This window comes from Mandrillus leucophaeus, unplaced genomic scaffold (genome assembly GCF_000951045.1).
Source record: "Mandrillus leucophaeus isolate KB7577 unplaced genomic scaffold, Mleu.le_1.0 Scaffold38, whole genome shotgun sequence".
NCBI classification, from domain to species: Eukaryota; Metazoa; Chordata; class Mammalia; order Primates; family Cercopithecidae; genus Mandrillus; species Mandrillus leucophaeus.
This window is the reverse complement of record NW_012104031.1, coordinates 4,628,141-4,649,294: the sequence shown is the minus strand read 5'-3', so window position 1 is coordinate 4,649,294 and position 21,154 is coordinate 4,628,141. Positions and strand designations below refer to the sequence as shown.

At 49.2% G+C, this 21,154-nt stretch overlaps 2 protein-coding genes across 2 annotated transcripts in view; both read left to right on the top strand.

The window, feature by feature from the left end:
• IPO9 (importin 9) overlaps positions 1-12,727 on the top strand; it is a 60,852-nt gene extending 48,125 nt beyond the window's left edge. Inside the window, exons 21-24 of the mRNA XM_011990542.1 lie at positions 2,760-2,882; positions 3,342-3,446; positions 3,641-3,717; positions 4,441-12,727. Of these exons, the coding sequence (XP_011845932.1) occupies positions 2,760-2,882; positions 3,342-3,446; positions 3,641-3,717; positions 4,441-4,551 (416 nt within the window). The 3' untranslated portion in view covers positions 4,552-12,727. The remainder of the gene's footprint in view (positions 1-2,759; positions 2,883-3,341; positions 3,447-3,640; positions 3,718-4,440) is intronic.
• Positions 12,728-16,837: 4,110 nt separating this feature from the next.
• Positions 16,838-20,621, top strand: SHISA4 (shisa family member 4). The gene is made up of 5 exons (XM_011990541.1): positions 16,838-17,388; positions 17,768-17,939; positions 18,776-18,909; positions 19,723-19,890; positions 20,122-20,621. Exons 1-5 carry the CDS (start codon positions 17,316-17,318, stop codon positions 20,166-20,168), a joined length of 594 nt encoding a protein of 197 aa, XP_011845931.1. The 5' UTR covers positions 16,838-17,315; the 3' UTR covers positions 20,169-20,621.
• The last annotated feature ends 533 nt before the right edge of the window (positions 20,622-21,154 follow it).

Sequence of the window (21,154 nt, the reverse complement as noted above, 5' to 3'; positions counted from 1 at the left end):
GAGTGCAGTGGCACAATCTTGGCTCACTGCAACTTCCACCACACCCAGCTAATTCTTTTGTGTGTGTGTGTGTGTGTGTGTATTTTTAGTAGAGACAGGGTTTCACCATGTTGGCCAGGCTGGTCTTGAACTCCTGACCTCAAGTGATCCACCCACCTCGGCCTCCCAAAATGCTGGGATTACAGGTGTGAGCCTCTGCTCCTGACCTATATTTCTTTTTTTCCCTGATTTGCTCCATTGATTTTTGTTTGACATTTCAGATGGGTCTTTGTATTCCCTTTTCCTTGTCTGTCTTTATTGCTAAGGCACATATGTGAATAGCTGCCATCTTGAAATCCCCAAAAGACAGTCAACACAGGTAGACTATATATTTCTGATCTCTGCTTGCTAGAGATCCCTTTTCTACCGCACAGCTAAGTGCTGCTAGTGGCTTATTTTCCTTTATAAGCCCAAGCCTTGGCCAGGCGCACTGGCTCACACCTATAATCCCAGCACTTTTGGAGGCTGAGGCAAGCAGATCACTGGAGGTCAGGAGTTCAAGACCAGCCTGGCCAACATGGTGAAACCCTCTCTCTACTACAAATACAAAAAATAGCTAGATGTGGTTGTGGGTGCCTATAATCCCAGCTACTCGGGAGGCTAAGGCAGGAGAATCGCTTGAACCCAGGAGGCAGATCACGCCTGGGCGACAGGCAGATGCACTCCAGCCTGGACCACAAGAGCAAAACTGTCTCAAAATAAAAAACCCAAGCCTCTAACCCTGGCTTCCTAACTTTCTATCCTGGACTTTCATACCACTGATTCTTATCACTTCGTTGCACGTTACAGTATGAATAGCCATCGTGATGCTTGCCCACCCTAGCTTTGTTCAAGAAGAACAGGTTACCTGTAATCCCAGCACTTTGGAAGACTGAGGTGGGCAAATTGCTTGAGACCCACCTGGGCAACGTGGTGAAACCTATCTCTACCAAAAATATTAGCCAGGCATGGTGGCACGTGCCTACCCACTCGGGAGTCCCAGCTACTCAGGAGGCTGAGGTGGGAGGATCACCTGAATCCAGGGAGGTCAAGGCTTTGCAGTGAACCATGATCACACCACTGCACTCAGCCTGGGTGACAGAATGAGACCCTATCACAAAAAAAAAAAAAAAAAAGAAGAAGAAGAACAGATCTCATTAGACCATCTCATGAACTCTAAAATCTCATTTTCAGCTGAACTCTCTTAGCTCTCCTAATTAGTTGTATAGAGGGCCTTAGGACATGATTGCTTATCTCCTTGGCATGAACTCTAGATAGGTAACTGATTGACCTTTTTTTGGATCTTCCTTGCCAGCTCTGTGGCACTCTGTAAGCTGCTCCAGCATGGCATCAATGCAGATGACAAACGGCTACAGGATATCCGTGTGAAGGGAGAGGAGATCTACAGCATGGATGAGGGCATCCGCACCCGCTCTAAGTCAGCCAAAAGTGGGTGATGCTGCAATTCCTCCAATCCTCTCCCTATAATAAGGGGCTAAGGATACCTGGGTGGAGGGAAGGAATGCATTGTGGTATATATTTTTAAAACATAATTGTTGGTGATGGGTTTGATAAAGAAGCAACAGGAAACTTAGATAAAAGGGATCAGAACATATGGTTTCTTCCTGTTGTCAAAAATGGACAAAAATAAGCTGGGCGTGGTGGCTCACGCCTGTAATTCCAGCAGTTGGTGGGAGGCCAGGGCGGATGGATCACTTGAAGTCAGGAGTTTGAGACCAGCCTGACCAACATAGTGAAATCCTATCTCTACTAAAAGTACAAAAATTAGCCAGATGTGGTGGTGGGCGCCTGTAATCCCAGCTACTTGGGAGGCTGAGGCAGGAGAATCGCTTGAACCTGGGAGGCAGAGGTTGTGGTGAGCCAAGATCGTGCCACTGCACTCCAGCCTAGACAACAAAACAAGACTCCATCTCAAAAAAAAAAAAAGTGAGTGCGATGGCTCACACCTGTAATCCCAGCACTTTGGGAGGCCGAGGCTGCCGGATCGCCTGAGGCCAGGAGTTCGAGACCAGCCTGACCAACATAGAGAAACCCCATCTCTACTAAAAATACAAAGTTAGCCAGGCATGGTGGCGCATGCCTGTAATCCCAGTTACTTGGGAGGCTGAGGCAGGAGAATAGCTTGAACCTGGTAGGCGAAGGTTGCAGCGAGCCAAGATCACGCCATTGCACTCCAGCCTGGGCAACAAGAGCGAAACTCTGTCTGGAGGGGAAAAGAAAAAAAAAAAGGACAAAAATAGTCTCAGGTACCAAGCATCCCAGTTTCCAGCTTCATTCTGAGGCTTGGGCACAGATGGTTAGTGTGTCTTTGTTATTGAGTTGACTTTGGCCTGTAACGCCAAGGATTTGCAGGTAGGGAGTATAGAGCTGCTATCTTTAATGTAGATTTATAATTACCTCCGCTGTCTCTCAATTTGTAAGTCACTGGGACTGGAGTACTGGCTCTATACAGTTCCTTGGTTTCAGAGCTTTATTACTAACGAGACTCTATCTCCTTTAATCCCTGAACTCTCATCTCTCCCACCTTCTGAACTGTTACAATACCAAACAGAATAAAGTTATTAAACTTTAAATCACTCTTTGGAGACTAGATATAGTCAGGGACAGTGAAAGTCTGAGGGGTGGTGAACTCTGGTGAGCGGCACCGAGGAGGGGAGAGGGCTACTTCCAGAAGTAAGCCCAGTGACACTCTGACTTGAAGCCTTTTTCTTCCTTCCCAGACCCAGAACGCTGGACAAACATTCCTTTGCTGGTCAAGATCCTAAAGCTGATCATCAACGAGCTCTCCAACGTCATGGAGGCTAATGCCGCTCGCCAGGCCACTCCTGCAGAGTGGAGTCAAGGTGCACCAGGCCCTTACTCCAAGGAGACTTTTAGCCTGGCAGATCAAGTTACAAATTGTCAGATTAGCAACTTGGTTTGTTGAGTCACTAATTGAAAAAAAAAAAACAAGTTAATGGTTAATGGAATGGCTGCTCTGTGGCTGGCACCGTGCTAGGCACTAGGCATGTAAAGAGCTGCTTCTCCAGTCTGCCATATGAAGGCTGGGGTGGGAGGCAGCCAGGAGGCAAGCTAAAATAGCCCTTCTTTGGTTTGATTCTTCTTAAGAGCCTCTCAACCTTTATATCTCCAGGTTCTTTCTTTCAGATTTACCAGAAGGGTTTGGCCATTTCTGGTTCTCTTTCACTGGGTACTACAAGCCACATTGCAGAAGCCTTTGGGGCCCTTCTGGTCTGTTTGGATTTGGGGAGGGGAAATGCATGAATGTGCTCTAGCTCTAGCTACTTTTCATCTCCAAGTAGATGACTCCAATGATATGTGGGAGGACCAGGAGGAGGAAGAGGAGGAGGAGGAGGATGGTTTAGCTGGCCAACTTTTATCTGACATTCTTGCTACAAGTAAATATGGTAAGCTGTTTGATAAGAGGACAGCCATGGTAAATACCTTTTCTTTCCACACTGATCCCAAGAATGGGGTACCCAAGAAAGGGGAGAGGTGGGCCCACAGGGACATTCCTTGGGCTTTTGCACCTTCCGCCTCCGTCATGTGGTAGTATATGGGCCTTTGTCCTGACCCGCCCTATGTTGGCTGTGTCTAACAGAGGAGGATTACTACGAGGATGATGAGGAAGATGACCCTGATGCCCTGAAGGATCCTCTCTATCAGATTGATCTGCAGGTGAGGGTGTCCAGAGATGTCTTGCAAATGGCAATGTCCCAGGCCATGGAAACAGGAATATGGGCTCAAATCCATTTATGGCCAGGCATGGTGGCTCATGCCTGTAATCCCAACACTTTTGGAGGTCAAGGCAGGAGGATTGCTTAAGCCCAGGAGTTCAAGACCGTCTGGGCAACGGAGAGGAGACCCTGTCTCTACAAATAATTTAAAAATTATCTGGGTATAGTGGCACATGCGTGTGGTCCCAGCTACTCGGGAGGTTGAAGTGGGAGGATCGCTTGAGGCCAAGAGGTCAAGACTGCAGTGAACTGTGATCATACCACGGCACTTGAGCCTGGGCGACAGAGCAAGACCCTGTCTTTTTTTTTTTTCCCAAAAAAAAAATCCATTTATAATTTAACATGGGAGCCTCACGGGAAAGAGTTCTTGTCTTGTTGAGTGGTCCAGTGTTTTGGGTGGGCTGGAACTTTGCACTTGATGTGTTGTAATTCATCTTCTAGAGTCTATGTCGTGAAGGTCCTTGGGGTGATAGAGCCTTGGAAAAATGTTGCTTCCCTGTGGATTATCTAAACTAGATCCAAGAACATGAAAGACCATCCCTCAGGGAGCTGGCATTTGTCTAAAAACCAGCATTCCCTGTGCCATTTGATTGTGGTTCTTGCTTCACTGCAAATGGGTGACTTGCAACATCTCACTAATGCCACTCTTGCTCTTTTCCTCCAGGCGTATCTCACAGATTTCCTCTGCCAGTTTGCTCAGCAGCCCTGCTACATAATGTTTTCAGGCCACCTTAATGATAACGAGAGGCGAGTTCTACAGACCATCGGCATCTAAAAAGGAGAGCCTTTCTCCATTTGCTCCTTCTGGCCCAGCCGCAAACCATTTTGCAGCCCTCACCGGCCTTGAGATGCACTTTCTTCTCAACCTAAAGTGGCATCTTGACCCTTGGCCCTTGGCCTCGGCAGTGACACTGATGACAACTCAGACCAGGCTCACCAGTGCCGTCACTTAGGAATGCTGGAACAAAGGACATTTCTCAAAGTTCCCCTGAAGACATCCCATCTCTAGAACCTTTTTTCTCCCTGACTCTACCCCCACCTCTGTTCCTAGAGCCCTCTGCTGGCCAGTCCAGAAACATTATTGCCCAGAAGGATTATGTGTTTATGGATTATTTTGCCCCGCCTCAGGAGCACAGGAAGTCACTACCATTTATATTCTGAAACAGACCTATTTGTTTTCATAGGACTTCTGATTTTTTCAGATAGGAATCCTCGTGAGAGATCATTATGCTTTGTGCCCTGGACCACTGCTGCTCTGGGTTCTCAGGAGGAACAGGCAGGAGCAGCTTCATTCTAAGCCTTTCCAGTGACCTCAGCCTTGCTTCCCTTCTACAACACTAAGGCTCCTCTGTCAGAGGAGGTCGTCTTGTTTTTGCCTCATTGCATGACATAACCCTTCCCCTCAAGCTGTTCCTATATATACATGCACACACAAAATAAGCCAGACAGATGGCAATTTGATCTTCCTTTTTTAGAAAAAGGGAAAAAAGGGAATTTTTTTAAAATGCACCTGACCCAACTATATTTAATATGCCTCTCCCACACATTACCACAGAGTCTGATATTCAGAGGTTATCCCCTCTCCCTCAGGAAGCCTCTAAAGTAGTTAAGTTGTAGCCCTCAAATTTGCAACATGTATTTTTCTAGGACAGTAAAGTAATCTTTACAAATGAATTTAGTTGCATGATATAAGGTGTCTCAGCACCTGTTTGCCTTCTATTCCCTTTAGAAGGTAAGTAAAAGTAGTGGGGGAAAGGATTAGGTGGAGCCTATCTAAACATTCTAGTGTATTTTGGCAAACCTAGCCTGAAATGATTCTTAGAGAACTGGCATTGTTTAATCAAATATTTTTAAGGGAGATTCCTTAATTGGGAAGTTTAGTCTGTTTGGGGTTCAAAGAGCAAATGAGGATTAGAAAATCCTGGAGAGAGGCTGGGCACAGTGGCTAATGCCTATAATCCCAGCACTTTGGGAGGCTGAGGTGGGCAGATCACTTGAGGTCAGGAGTTTGAGGCTAGCCTGGCCAACACAGTGAAATGCCCATCTCTACTAAAAAGACAAAAATTAGCTGGGCATGGTGGTGCATGCCTGTAATCCCAGTTAACTTGGGATGCTGAGGCAGGAGAATCGCTTGCACCTGGGAGGCAAAGGTTGCAGTGAACCGATATCACACCATTGCATTCCAGGGCAAGACTCCATCACACACACACACGCACACAAATCATGGGGAGAAAGATGAAGCCTGTGTTCCCCTTTTTTTGATAGTGCCCACATCTGGTGCCCCATTTTTAATAGCCACAGAATATTTCTTTAGATTGATATTCTCACAAGAAATAGAATATAGGCTGGGTGCAGTGTGTCACACCTGTAATCCCAGCACTTTCGGAGGCCGAAGCGGGCGGATCACCAGAGGTCAGGAGTTCAAGACCAGCCTGACCAACACGATGAAGCCCTGTCTCTACTAAAAATACAAAAATTAGCCAGGCGTGGTGGCATGCGCCTGTAATTCCAGCTACTTGGGAGGCTGAGACAGGAGAATTGCTTGAACCTGGGAGGCAGAGGTTGCAGTAAGCCAAGATCGCACCATTGCACTTCAGCCTGGGCAACAAGAGGAGCAAAACTCTGTCTTAGAAAAGAAAAAAAGGAAGACTATAAAGTGAATCTGAATCTCCACTCAAGGGGATGGCCCCAAGGATATCGTAGCTAATAATGTCTTCATGCCACTAGGTGTCCCCAGTGTTCAACCTCCATGACTGAGAGTGGAAGAAATAAGAGTTGAACGTTTTTACTATCTTTGAAAAGCCTGCGGGCATGTTCACAATTGTCCCGTGCCAGCCAGGTTCTGAGGCTAACTGCTTGTGCCCCTGCTGCTTCTCCACATGGCATTGGGGAAATGATGGCAGGTCTGACCAAGTGGTGCTCAGAAAACCACCCTCAGCCTTGCAGACTCCGTAGTTTATCTCAAGACAGTGCCAGTTGGATTTGGTGCTAAAGGCATAAGGCCAAGTCGGCCTCTGATTTTGGTGCAAAAGAGTGGTCTCATGCCAGTAGCATTGAACTGCTGAGCTTGGGAAGGCTTAAGGCTCCCACACAGACTGAGAATGATGGGGGACCCTCTGGGTCTACTGATTAGGAAAACGTTCTATGTCTAGTGCCAAAAGTGGTCCTAAGCCCTTTGGCAAGGGTCCTTTCTGCTCTCATGCTGATTTGGGGGAGGACTAGGCATCCTGCCTCAGGAGAACGTGAGTCCTGAGGAAGGGGCCCTAGTATCACTTAAGGGCTACCCCTGGCTAACAGATACTTGGCTGTGGTTGAGAGTAGAAGGTCTTGGACCCCTCGGTGTGCAGGTACTTAACTGTGTTTCCAGTGCATTTTCATGTACATTATCTAATTTAACCTTTATAACAGGTTCACAGGGTGGATATTCCCATTCTGTTGATGAGAAAAAGTTTGGAGAGACTATGTCCAGTGTCAGCAGGAAGAAAAAAGATCTGTTGGAGGCCAGTACATGTTGACAGAAACTCTAGACCATATTTTGTCTCCTGTCTTTGGCCAAAGAGAACTAGCTTCAGTCTGAAAAGGGCAGGGCTAAGTGGTTACAAGGAATAAAAAGTTCAAGGTAAGACAAATGAGGTAAAAATAAAAAAGAGCACTTAGCTGCTCTGAGACATTTTAGTCTCCTGACTCTGGTAAACAGCAGCTGGGGCACCAAGGGGTTCCCAGGAGTTTGTTGAGCTTTTATTGGAGTGAACTGAAAGGAGGGAACGCTGTAAGACTGAAAAGTTAAAACCCCAGGAAGGAAGCTGATAACACAAGTTACAGTCGTATAAGTGACATTGATTTGGGAAGAATGAACCTACAACAAATGACCCAAAAGCAACTAAATAAGAGTGATGAGAGTTTAATAGACGTTCGTTATGGACTTCAGAGAGAATGATGCTAAACTGACCTTATAGTCTTCTTTAACTTTGTTAAGTAGGTAAAATAATCTGGACATAGTAAAGTCAAAGCATTAGGGAGATAGAGAAGTTGGTAACCACCAACTAACAAACTAGAAATTCACCCATTGTGGGTTGACCTGATACGTGCCCCCAGGGCTGTGTCCTTGGCCCCTCCTTTGATATTAGTGACAGATGACTTTTTTTATGCCTTACCCATTCCACAAAAGAATTTGAAGCCATTTACACAAGAGATAGTACTAGTAAATTAGGAATGCTGATCAAATTTTTAGATAATAAGAAACCCTTAGGAAGGATGACAATTTAGAATCCAAATTTAGGATCCGAACAAATACCATTACAACCTATAAAAGTGAGCAGAATCTAAATGTAACATTTCAATAAATGCAGATTGATAATATCTGTGGAAAGAGTTGAGGACTATAGAGTACTGTGCTCTCACTAACAGTACTGCGTGCTGCTAAGAGTTTAATGGCCGGGTGCAGTGTCTCACACCTGTAATCCCAGCATTTTGGGAGGCCTAGGTGGGTAAACCACCTGAGATCAGGAGTTCGAGACCAGCCTGGCCAATGTGGTGAAACCCTGCCTCTACTAAAAATACAAAAATTAGCTGGGCATGGTGGCACACACCTGTAATCTCAGCTACTCGGGAGGCTGAGGCGGGAGAATCACTTGAACCTGGGAGGCAGAGGTTGCAGTGAGCCAAGATCACACCATTGCATTCCAGCCTGGGTGACAGAGCAAGACTGTCTCAAAAAAAAAAAAAAAGTTTATTATGCCAGGAAGGCCAGGTGTGGTGCCACACCCCTGTAATCCCAGCACTTCAGGAGGCTGAGGTGGGCAGATCACTTGAGCCCAAGAGTTTGAGACCAGCCTGGGCAGTGTGACAAGACCTTGTCTTAAAATTTAAAATAAAAGAAGTTTATTATGCCAGGAACTGTTAATATGTCCAGAAAACTCCAGTGTGGTCCTAGGATGAGATAATAAAATTAGGTTGTCTAGGGTAGTGTGGAAGGTGCTTTCAGTCTTAACTGTGCCTATCAGTGATCCTCATTGCTATGTTCCCTTCTGGTGCTCAACCGGAGGCTCCCTGACAGATGACCACTCTGCCAGATAAAAGCTAAGATGTAGAAGACAAATCGTGTCAAGGAAAAGAAGCTTGAAGGAGCTAAGAATGCTTAGCTTAGAGAAGACAAGAAGAAACAGGACATGGCTTTGGGAAGTTCAAGGATGGTCCAGTGAAATACATCCTATAAACTTTTGCACCCCAGCCAAGCTGACCCATGATCAATAAGTATGAAATAAAAGGCAAATTTCTGGCTACTCTTCCCCCCAACCCCATTTCAGTGAATGTTGAACCTCTATTAGACGTGCAAGGCCAGTGCTAAATGCTGGAGGGCTTTGGCCTTTTCCTTCAAGGAACTAGTCTAGTAGGGGGTCAGAAATACAGATGGGCCCGAACATAATGATGGTTTGACTTCTAATTTTTCAACTTTAGGATTGTGCAAAAGCTATGCACATTCAGTAGAAACAGTACTTCAAGTATCCATACAACCATTCTGTTTTTCACTTTCTGTACAATATTCAATAAATTACATGAGACATTCAACACTTTATTATAAACTAGGCTTTGTGTTAGATGAGTTTGCCCAACTGTAAGCTAATGTAAGTGATCTGAGTAGGTTTAAGGTAGGGTAGGTGTATTAAATGCATTTTTTACTTAACAGTATTTTCCACTTTTGTTGGGTTTACTGAGATATAGCCCCGTTATAAGCTGAAAAGCATCTGTAGTATAATAAATGTGGGGAGTGCTGTGAGAGAAATAAGTATACTGGGTTTAGTTCCCACTGCCCAAAAAAGGAATTGACTAATCGGGTAAGTTGTATGGAGAAGGCTTGAACACTTGAAAGGAGCTAACAATACCTGCTTCTGGAGTATTTAAATGCCAGTGGGTATGCTAAATACTTTACCTCACTTAGACCACCTACTAACCTTACAAAGTAGTTAACTCTGCTCACCCAGTTTTACAGATTGATGAACTGAAGCAGACAGATACTGTTAAACTATCAAAGGTCACACTGCAAGTGGGTGATTATAGTCCAAGCAGCTTGTACTTGGTGCCTATTTGTTTTGCCTTTCCTGTGCATCTGCCAGGCAGATGAGAGTGGGGTAAGACATTGCAGAGAAAGAGTAAGAAAAGGCCGTCATGAAACAATTTCATTTTCAGACCTTATAAGCACATTAAAAGTACTGATATTTACGCATAAGTTCACAGAAGCCCTGGCCAGAAATAAAGCCGGAAGGACAAGTCGGGACCAGATTGTGAAGGGTCCTGCAAGACCTGCTTCCTCTAGAGAATGGGAGACTACCCAAGAGTACTAAACAGAGAAGTGACATGATCAGGCTTTGTGTCTTAGAAAAGTGTTGCAGTGTTGATCCAAATGTGACTAGAAGGGTGACTTGGAACCTGGATCAGAGGAGTGGGAGATGGGAGAAAGGAATGCAGTCTGGCATTAGCTACAACAGCCAAGTGGGAAAACCCAGAGCCTGGACTAAGGTAGTAACTAGAGGGGACAGGGTGGAAGAGCTGGATTAGAGATGTTGACAAGGTAAAGTCAGTAGGACTTAGAGACTGACAAGGATTTTCCCAAAGTGAGAGCTATGGAATGAATTGTCTTAAAATGTTGCAGTGAGTTCCTCCTCATCAATCCAAGTGCCCAATCAGAGGCTGGACCTTTACTTAGCAGTCACAGGAAAATTCCCCATTCTCACGGGGATTTAGACCAGGTATTAACCATACTTTACCAAGATTCCAGTCTCAAAGCACCCAAAAGTAACTGTAATAAAATTCCAATTTTTGTAGGCCAGGCACAGTGGCTCACGCCTGTAATCCCAGCACTTTGGGAGGCCGAGGCGGGCAGATACGAGGTCAGGTGTTCGAGACCAGCCCGGCCAGCATGGTAAAACCCCATCTCTACTAAAAATACAAAAATTAGCTGGGCATGGTTTCGCATGCCTGTGATCCCAGTTACTCAGGAGGCTGAAGCAGGAGAATTGCTTGAACCCAGGAGCGGGAGGTTGCAGTGAGCCAAGATCATGCCACTGCACTCCAGCCTGGGCAACAGAGCGAGACTCCGTCTCAAAAAAAAACAAAATCCAATTTTTGTGAATTTAAGTTTCTCTAATGGATGGTGCAGGTCAACATTAGCCATCTAATGACCCTTACATTCCAATTTTTTACTTTTTTGAGTAAGTGGGAAAAGGTTGGCATTACTGCTGGCTTCTTAAAATTGAAAATTATACTAGGGTTTTTAAACCTGTGTAGAATACATGATGTGGAAGCAAATGTGCTATAGGAAGAAAAACAATGAGGAACTACTGGCCTGACTAGGAGGCCTGGAAGTCCCTCCCAGGCTTGAGTTGTTCTGACTTCGCATGATTACATAGCTGCGTCAAGTGACATTTCCTCCAAGCCTTGGTTCTCTCATCTGTAAAATAGGGAACTAATACCTGCCTCACAGGATTGTAGTTAAGAATTAAGGATGACTTCATTAAAGCACCTCTAGTGGTGGAAGATGTCCCATCCTATCCCCTGCCCGTAGCTGGGAGCTATGTTTGGCTTATTCTCCCTGACTCACTGGATTACACTGTGACTCAGTTCAATTTCACACATGCTGCTGCTAAATTAGGGTCTTGGTGAGCCTTTGGGAGGACAGCTCTGAGGAATGAATTGTAGCACTGCAGCCCTGCCTGAGGAGCAGGATAGAAACAGGTGGTAGGCCCAGCTCTTGCCTTCTACCTACTAAGCAGTTTTTCTGTGGTTAGCTGTGTGACATTATAAACTATCGGTGTATTAATTTGCTTTCACTAGATTTCCCAGTACCCCCCAACACACCCAACTTAGTCCAAGAACATACTTTAATTCTTTGCATTTCCTTGCCTTAGTTGCTTTTGTAGGGTGGACAGCAGGACTGCATGAGAATAGCCCTGCTTCTGGACCCTATAGTGAAAGCTCTAGTGAACTGCGATTAGGCCAGGGTCCCGGAGGAAGAAGGGGAGAGTAAAAGGGCGGGTAGTTTTCCAAAAGATAAGTAGGGGACAAAAAAGTCCATGGGGCCTATGAGTGGTGAGGATCCTGCCCTGATTGTGGCAGAGCACCTGGAGATGATAGAACTTCCTAGGGAAAAGGCTGCATGGAGTCCCCAGGGATGCTGGGCCCTGGTCACCAAGGCTCCCTGGGAAGGTCTCTTGTGCCTGCAGTACACAGACCAACACTTCTGAAATTGCAAGCTTAAGAGCATGTATGAGCAGAACCTGTGCAGACCAAGACTTAGAGGGCTCACCTCAATGTTTTGCACTGTGTGAGACCCCAGGACCTTTTTGTGATTCTGAAGAGGGGAACAAACCATAATAACAAACCAGGTAGCAGGATAGAGACTCATTCTCATCTATTTTGGTTAAAAGAAAATAAATGTATTTCTTCCACACCTGATTTTGTGATTGCAGATTCATAACTAATATCCCTCGTAAGCTCCCTTGACTCATCCCTGCCACAGGGAGGTTCACAGCAAGAGCACAGAAACTAGTGCCAGTGCCCTGTTGTGTGACCTTGAGTAAGTTCTTTTTCCCTTGAACAGGGAGAGAGACACAATGGATCAGAGTGTCTCCGCCAGTTCTAACTTGGTGATTCTAATGGGTTGAACCGAACAGTAGTCCATTTCCAAAAGAGGAAGCCAAGACCAGAGGAGGCGTGGTTCCTTCAAGTTTGCAGAACCAGTAAGTGGCAGAGCAGGACTCATATCTAGTTAGTGGTTCAGAGCATGGGCTCCGGAGCTAGACTGCCTGGATTTGAACCCTGGCTTTGCCACTTGCCTGTTGGATGACTTTGGACAAGCTACTTAAATTATGTCTCCATTTCCTAATCCACAGAACAAGTATAATACTAGTATCTGTTTCATGGGGTGATTGTGAGGATTAACTGAAGTTAATATACTAATACAAAGCACTTCGTAGTACTGCCTCATAGTAAGTGTTAATGTTACCTATTATTAGCCTAATCCCAAGTCTAATGCAGTTCTCACCTCCTAAACCTGCCTTTACAGAGTTGGCCTTTCGGAGAAACCCTGTGCCTCTGTAGATTCAACACTCCCATCTGTGCAGATGGCTAACAGCTAGGCTGAAAACAGAAACCTTGGGTTGGAAAGGGTCAGCTGGAGGGCTGAGGCCCATGGCCCCAAATCCTCCCCAGGAGAGAGAGTAGGGACAGAAAGGAGAGAGCTATAAACAGAGCTTTCCTCCTCCCTTGCCCTCAGATCCCAAAATAACACTTGTCTACCCCCATTCTGCCCAGCTGGCAGAGTGGCAGGCTGAGTAAGGTGCCATTTAAAGATAACCCGGCCCTCCCCATCTGCCCCACTGGCTAGCCTGGGCTCCTGAGGCCAGGCCTTGGCTGCCTGGGACTGCTGCCGCTCCCACAGCCACCCAGAGTGTGCCTGGGTAGGGGACTGCTCACAGCTGCCATCCAAGCCAGCCTGGCTACACCCCCTTCTTTCCTGAGGCCCAGGCTGTCCTGGGCACTCTACAAACAAGCAGAAGCCTGGCATTCTGGGAGAGGCAATCCTACAAAGGCATTGGTAAAAAATCCTTCTGGAGAAGAGTGCTTCATGTATATATAAATTTATAAGGTACTTGTGCAGCTTTGTTACATGAAAGAGTGCTCCTTCTTACCAGTAGCTTGGCAGCAGTGAGGCTGATCCTCACCCACCCTCCACTTGCAAATCCCTCCCACCGAGAGGACAAACACAGGAGACAGTCTTTCATTTACAGCAAGAAAGATTAAAGCTAGACGCCAGGAAAAGCGTTCTGATTTAAGAGAGATGTTTGTTTATTCCGGGGCAGTGGGAGCCAAAAGACCTGGTTCCCCAACTAAGCCATGAGACCTTGGCCAAGTCCTGGTGCTCTCCTAGGCCTTACTCTCCCTAGCTGTGGACTGCAAGGAGAATTCATGTGTCCAAGACTCCAGGAAGGGTCTGACATTAAATCAGAGGAAGGAACTCTGGGGTCCTATGGAGGGGGACCTGTCTGCAGGAGTTGGGCTGCCAGAGGCAGGGAGGAAAAGAAAAGAGGACAGAGTAACAGCATTCCGGGAGAGCACTGATTGATCAGAGGCAGTAATTAGGAAAGAAATGGAGTTTCCCTTATCTTGGAATGGCTCAACTCAAACCACTGGCCAGACAAAAGTGGAGGCAGGAACCTCCATGGCCAGATAGCAGGGGTAGGGCAGGACCAGGGTGGGATACAGCCTCCAGGGCTCATGGCATGGGAAAGTAAGGAAGGCCTCAGGAATGCCTGTGTCAGTCTGCTCTGATAGAAAGAGGAGCATGGAAGGGGTTGGGAGGAGCCCTAGGCTGGTCATTCAGTCCAGGAGTGAGGTGACTCAACAGAGCACTCCTACCGGTCACAGGCAGGGTCCCAGCCCTTCCCCTCCTCCTGCCCTTCCCCACTCCAGATATCCCTGGCTACCTTCTCACCACATGCAGAGGCCTGCTAGAGATAAGGGCTGGGCATCAAGAGTTTCCCTGAATACATGCTCTTTATGCCAGGCATAGCGCTGAGCATTTTAGACTTGTTTTTTGTTTTTTGTTTTGTTTGAGACAGAGTTTCACTCTTGTTGCCTAGGCTGGAATGCAGTGGCGCGTTTCCGGGTTCAAGCCTCCTGGGTTCAAGTGATTCTCCTGCCTCAGCCTCCCAAGCAGCTAGGATCACAGGCATGTGCCACCACGCCCGGCTAATTTTGTATTTTTAGTAGAGATGGGGTTTCTCCATGTTGGTCAAGCTGGTCTGGAACTCCCGACCTCAGGTGATCCACCCGCCTCAGCCTCCCAAAATGTTGGGATTACAGGCGTGAGCCACCGCGCCCGGCCCTTTAGACTTGTTTAAAGAGAAGCAGGTGGTGAAGCTGAAGGGCTGGGGCTTTGAAGCTATGAAAGTCCAGCTGCAAATCCCAGCAGTGTGAGCTGGGGGAACTGAAGTTCTTCCAACTTCAGTTTCCTCATCTGTACAATGGGATGAGCTCACTGGCAATGTTTGCTGCTGGTGTTATCATTACCATCATATTCCAGACAACCTGAGGAGAACCTCCTACTGATAAAGTCTATGTTTTGTCTCATCTGATCACAGATTGCTCTGCCTCCTCTTTTCCAGGAAAGTGTTTCTTTCCCTTGCTGGGGATTAAGAGACCAGCTTGGTGAGGGTATTCCTGCCTGCCCTTACCGAGAGAAGGTGTAGTGAAGCCCCTCCAGGTCTGAAGATTTAGACAGCCTCTTCCAGGGCCCCCAGTCCTCCCACCCAAGCCCCTCCTCACTCCCGACCAACCCTATGGACTCCTTCAGGACTCAGGTTCATTATGGTGACATAAGCTAGCCCCAGCTCTCCATCTCCAAGTTCCAGCATCCCTTGTCAAGGTAAGAAGTGCAGGTTCTCCCAGTGCAGCCAGTTCTCCCCTCTGGTTGGCCCACAGGCCCTTCTCTTCACTCTCTGTCCTAGCCTAGTCACCTCCCATCCCATGAACTGAAACATATTCTTAGAATTTTGTAATTAGGAAAACACTGATGATGTTGGTGTGTGCTAGGTGTCATTGCAAGCTGGAAGTGTCATCTAGGGGTATATGCTTTGAGGAGGGCTAGTTGGAGAAAAAAGCAGAAAAGCAGGAAAGTAGCTAGAGAGGCATGAGTTTCAAGAAGGATGTGGTTTGGTTTGGTTTGTTTTAAATAGGAAAGACTTGAGATTTCCTTTTCCTAGGGAAAAGAAGCTGGTAAGGTAGGAGAAGCTAAAGACACTAAAGAGATGGGATAATGAAGAGACAGATCAGCAGGGGTCAAGGGTACACATGGGAGAGTCAGCCCTGGGCAGGAAAAACACCCCTTCATCTGAGGATGATTTCAACAATGACAGCACCAATGGCTAGGGCTGGATGGCAACAGTGAACACAGCCACGTGGTCCCTGCAGTCATGGAGCTTTTAGTGTAGGAAAGAGGAGATGGATGGCAATGAGCACACTGAGTAGGTGGTGCTGGATTCAGAGGCATCTCTCTGTCCCTGCTGCTGCATTTATGACTGTGTCCTGCGTGAGGGCATACTCTTGCCCATCAGGCTACCAGCAACTTTCTGGGGCAGGAGCCTATCCTCTCCTATTCCAGCTCTCTTGGGTAGGTGTGCCAACACCCACAGGGACCCAGGATGGGATAGCTCCTCTTCCAGCTGTTCTTCCCTAACCTACTAAGATTCTACTGGGCCTTCCATGGACCTGCCCTGATTCTGTCACTCCAGAACACAAGAAATACTCTCTGTCTGCACAGTCTGCTGTTGTGGCTGGGGATCAACCCTGATTTAGATTTGGGTCTCCCTAATGCCTCTGCCATTTACTGGCTGTATTACCTTGAACAAGTTCTTTAACCTCCATGAGTCCTAGTTTGTCTGTGAAATGGGATTGATAACACTGACCAACCTTGCTTAGTTAATAGAGTTGTGGAAAGATTCCAGTGAGGTAGATGTGGAAGCCTGGACGTGCGTGTAAAGGGTGTACATGGCAGGGGATTAAGGTAGGCTTTTGATGATCTCCCTGGCTTAATTTGCAGTTCCTCAGAGGGTACCTCATGTACCATGGGGCATAGTCATTGGCACTCAGTATAAACCTGCGAAGACTGATTGACCTCTCCCACCCTAAAACGCTGTCTCCACCTGGAATTAACTGTTGCCCTCCCTATGCTCCGGTGGCTATTGCAGTACAGGCTTGCTCTGTGAAGAGTGTATAACTGGATGGGCCCCAGGTGGCCCCAGCAGCCTGCCTTCCCTGCTAGTGAAGCCATGGGCTTGTGCATGACAGCTCTGTCCACTTGAAGGGGGAAGGGTCCATCGTAGGGAGCCAGTGCAGCTGGCAGGGTCCAGGCCTGTGGGCACCGCTGGGGACAAAGCCACTCTGAATGCCTCTCAATGAGTGCTTGTGTTCTGGGAATGGGGGCGGGGTGACATCCAGCCTCTTTCCCTCTCAGCCCCCCACAGGATGTCCCAGGCTGGACGCGGCAGAGGAGGTCCCCAACAAGGGAAGGTCCAGCCCTGCCCCTCCAAGGTTGGCCCATGTGTCTGGGCATTCGGAGGTGGCACCAGGATCAGGGCTTCTGGAGTCCAGCATACTGATTGGGCCCAGGCCGGGGGCGGGTCCAGGACACAGCCAGACTTCCCTGGCCGCAGTGCCCAACTGCCCGCGGTGCCCATGTTGGCTCGGACGGGAGGAACCACAGCGGAGCAGGGGACAGGGGGAGCAGGGCAGTGCTCTGCTGGGTGAGGGGCACCCAGCTCCAGAGGCTAGGTGGGCGTCGCTGGTGGGTGGACTCCTGGGCGCTGCGCGGAGCCGCGCCGGCTGGATTAGCGCGGGCGGGGCGCTTAGTCCCACCCCCAGAGGAGGCGGAAGAGGAGCCCCAGCCTGGCCGCGGGCTGGGCCCCGCCGCAGCTCCAGCTAGCGGGCTTGGTCCTGCGGTCCCTTCTCTGGGAGGCCCGACCCCGGCCGCGCCCAGCCCCCACCATGCCACCCGCGGGGCTCCGCCGGGCCGCGCCGCTCACTGCAATCGCTCTGTTGATGCTGGGGGCTCCCCTGGGTAAGGGGATGGGGAGTGATGCGGCAGGAGTGGGATGGGGTGGGATGGGGGCGGAGGAAGGGGAGGGGCCGATCCGAGGGGCTTGGGGTCGAGGCTTATCCAAGGCTGCCACGGGAGCCTTGGGTGTTGCTGGATCCTCAAGAAGCGGGAAGAGGGAGCGCCAGGATGCTGGGCCATGGGAGGCTGACCCCGGGGTGCAGGGTCAGCTTCAGGCAGAGGCCTCTGGAGCTCCGGAGCTGAGACCCTCAGGTTGGAGACAAGGGGCAACCCTCAGTGTTCGGGAGCCAGCAGGCTGGGGACCACCAGGGGAGTGGGGCCGAGGGCGGCTGGGGATGAACTGGCCTGGTGGCCACTGGGCACCCCCAACCCCTGCCCGCAGCGCTGGCCGGCGAGGACTGCCTATGGTACCTGGACCGGAATGGCTCCTGGCATCCGGGGTTTAACTGCGAGTTCTTCACCTTCTGCTGCGGGACCTGCTACCATCGGTACTGCTGCAGGGACCTGACCTTGCTCATCACCGAGAGGCAGCAGAAGCACTGCCTGGCCTTCAGGTGGGTTCCTGCGTCCCCACTCTCACCCCCTCCTCCATCCTTTTCTCCAGAGGCCTCCCCTTCCTCCCTCCCGGACTCCTGCCTCCTCTCCATTTCGACCTCCACATTCTTAGCTGAATGGAGTCACCAGGACTCCAGCTTGGCGGCAGAGCTAGGTGCTTAGGTGCTGGTGCCTGGGAGTTCCAGAAAAGGCATGTTAGTTACCTTCATAGGCTTTGGCCGGGCCAGGGGTTTCCAGGTTCTTTCTGGAGCCCTCCCTTTGGTCCTGCTAGGTCCTGGGGAGGCAGGGTTCAGGGTTAACACCTGGACGACAGTGTGGCTTTGTGGAAGAAGCTCTGGCACAAAGGCGGAGACTTGGGTTTGATTCCCAGGTCCACTTCTTACTAGCTGTGTGATCTTGGAGAAGACACTTGCCTTCTATGGGTCATTGCTTGCCAAATTAGTGGTTGTCAAACTTTTTAAAATATATCATATATCAAATAGATACAGAGACTTCTGATTGAAGTGGGGTTTGGAAAAAATGGCTCTAGATTATTTATAAGGCTCCTTTCAGTGTTATGCTGTATGTCAAATCATTTAAGTTGTAGATATAAAAGCAATGGTTGGGGGCGCACTGCAAATCCCCGTATGCTTCACACTAGCCAGCCAGGCAGCATAGCCTTCTGGGAAGTGGAGGTCCTCTAAGATCTCCTTCACAGGGACTGGGCAGAGCCCCACAAGGAACCCCAAATCTCAGCATGCCGTGGCCCCCCTGCTGGCCAGGAGTTGGAGCCAGCATAATGAGGACTCCCTCCTGTGAGTGTTGGAAGGTGAGAGGACCTGTTCTTTGTCTAAAGTCCCAAGACCATAGCAGGCATCGCCTCAGCTGTGATCCTCTTTGTTGCTGTGGTTGCCACCACCATCTGCTGCTTCCTCTGTTCCTGTTGCTACCTGTACCGCCGGCGCCAGCAACTCCAGAGCCCATTTGAAGGTATACCCAGTACTGGGCAAGATGAGCCTCATATGGGCTGGGCTAAGTCCCATAATGGGCAGCGGAAAGTTCATGGATTGGGTAAATTCTGTAGTAGTACGTACTTCTGTATACACACACCTGCCAGCATGAAAACCCAGAAAAATGCTTGTAAACACCTGACTATTAGAATGTGCCCAGGGGTATATGGAACATCAGACTGTGTGTGCATTTCTGTGCATACACATGAAGATTCAAATGTATACAGGAGTGCAGTCTGTCAACAATAGTGGGTGAGTGGGTGTATGTGTGCACATGACTCTTAGTAAGTACATGGGGTCAGGTCTGTAGTGATGAACATTAATTGAGTGTGCTGCAGTGGATGGCAGAATATGTGCCTGAGTGTTGGCATGTGATACACATATGCCACAACCTGATGGACATGGGAACGGTGGTGCCATATGGGAGATCAGTGTGGGCGGAAAGGGCTAGGAGAAGACCCCCTTAGTGGCAGCTCTGCTGGATTACAGGATACCAGTCCGGAGCTGTCCTCTCCTTGCCCAAGTGAGATATTCCCTGGGCTGTGCTCCCTGGTTCATAAGGTCTCTGAAACCTGCTGAGGGGAGCAAACTTGCTAAACACAGATTGACCAGCTGGGGCCACGTGCACAGCTCCCTGCTTAAATCTGCCAAACAGGGTGTGGGAGGAAAAGATGGCCAGCCTGGAGCTTGCCAGAGGCCAGCACCAGGGTGCTTACCTTGGTTTCCTGGGCAGGAGGAGGAGGCTTCCCATAGGAGATGGGTCTCTGAATGCTGATCCTTCTCCCCCACCTAGGCCAGGAGATTCCAATGACAGGCATCCCAGTGCAGCCAGTATACCCATACCCCCAGGACCCCAAAGCTGGCCCTGCACCCCCACAACCTGGCTTCATGTACCCACCTAGTGGTCCTGCTCCCCAATATCCACTCTACCCAGCTGGGCCCCCAGTCTACAACCCTGCAGGTAAGTAAGCAATCTGGGGCCCCTTGCTGCTGCCTTCCCCCACCCCTTGCCCTGCGACCTTCCTTGTGCCTCTCTCATTCTCAGATTGCCTCTCCCAGACTTTCTTCACCTCTAACCCGAAACCTCCAGGCCCACTCTTTCCTATGGGTCCTGTCTGCCCTGGGGGTAGGGGGGTTACTTTTCATCCACCTATGCCACCACTCACCCTCATCCTGTCTCTTTGGCTTTCAGCTCCTCCTCCCTATATGCCACCACAGCCCTCTTACCCGGGAGCCTGAGGAACCAGCCATGTCTCTGCTGCCCCTTCAGTGATGCCAACCTTGGGAGATGTCCTCATCCTGTACCTGCATCTGGTCCTGGGGGTGGGCAGGAGTCCTCTAGTCACCAGGCCCCAGACCAAGCCAAGCCCTGGGCCCTACTGGGGACAGAGCCCCAGGGAAGTGGAACAGGAGCTGAACTAGAACTATGAGGGGTTGGGGGAGGGCTTGGGATTATTTGTACTGGGGGCAAGGGAGGGAGATGACAGCCTGGGTCACAGTGCCTGTTTTCAAATAGTCCCTCTGCTCCCAAGATCCCAGCCAGAAAGGCTGGGGCCCTACTGTTTGTCCCCTCTGGGCTGGGGTGGGGGCAGGGAGGAGGTTCCATCAGCAGCTGGCAGTAGCCCTCCTCTCTGGCTGCCCCACTGGCCAGATCTCTGGCCTGCTGGATTAAAGCTGTAAAGACGTAACTCATATCAGTCGCATCATTGGACCCATCCACACTTTCCAGGAACACCGCCTTCAGCTGGGCCCAGACTGTTGCCCACTCCATATACCAAAAGTAGGGGAGGGCCAGCACCAGCACTGGAGCACAGCACCATCCTCCCCCCCATCCACACGCAGACCAAGGCAGACTGTTCCTGGGCTGCTTCCTAAAGACAATGAGGTAAATTTCGCCATGGGTCTGAAGAGATGCTCGTTTGCACTACAGATATTCCCTGCTAGGGATCAACAGCTCTACAGCAGCTGAGGCACTGCTAACTGTACAAAGGCAGTTCTCATTCAGGTACCCTTAGGTTCATTCTGGGCCCCACCACTTTCTGACCTTGGCCATGTCTCCCAAGGTTTCCAAGCCTCAGTGTCCCCATCTATAGAATGGGGATAGGACAGGCGCTGTAGTTCATGCCTGTAATCTCAGTACTTTGAGAGGCCGAGGCGGGCAGATCACCTGAGGTCAGGAGTTCAAGACTAACCTGGCCAGTAGGGTGAATCCCTGTCTTTGCTAA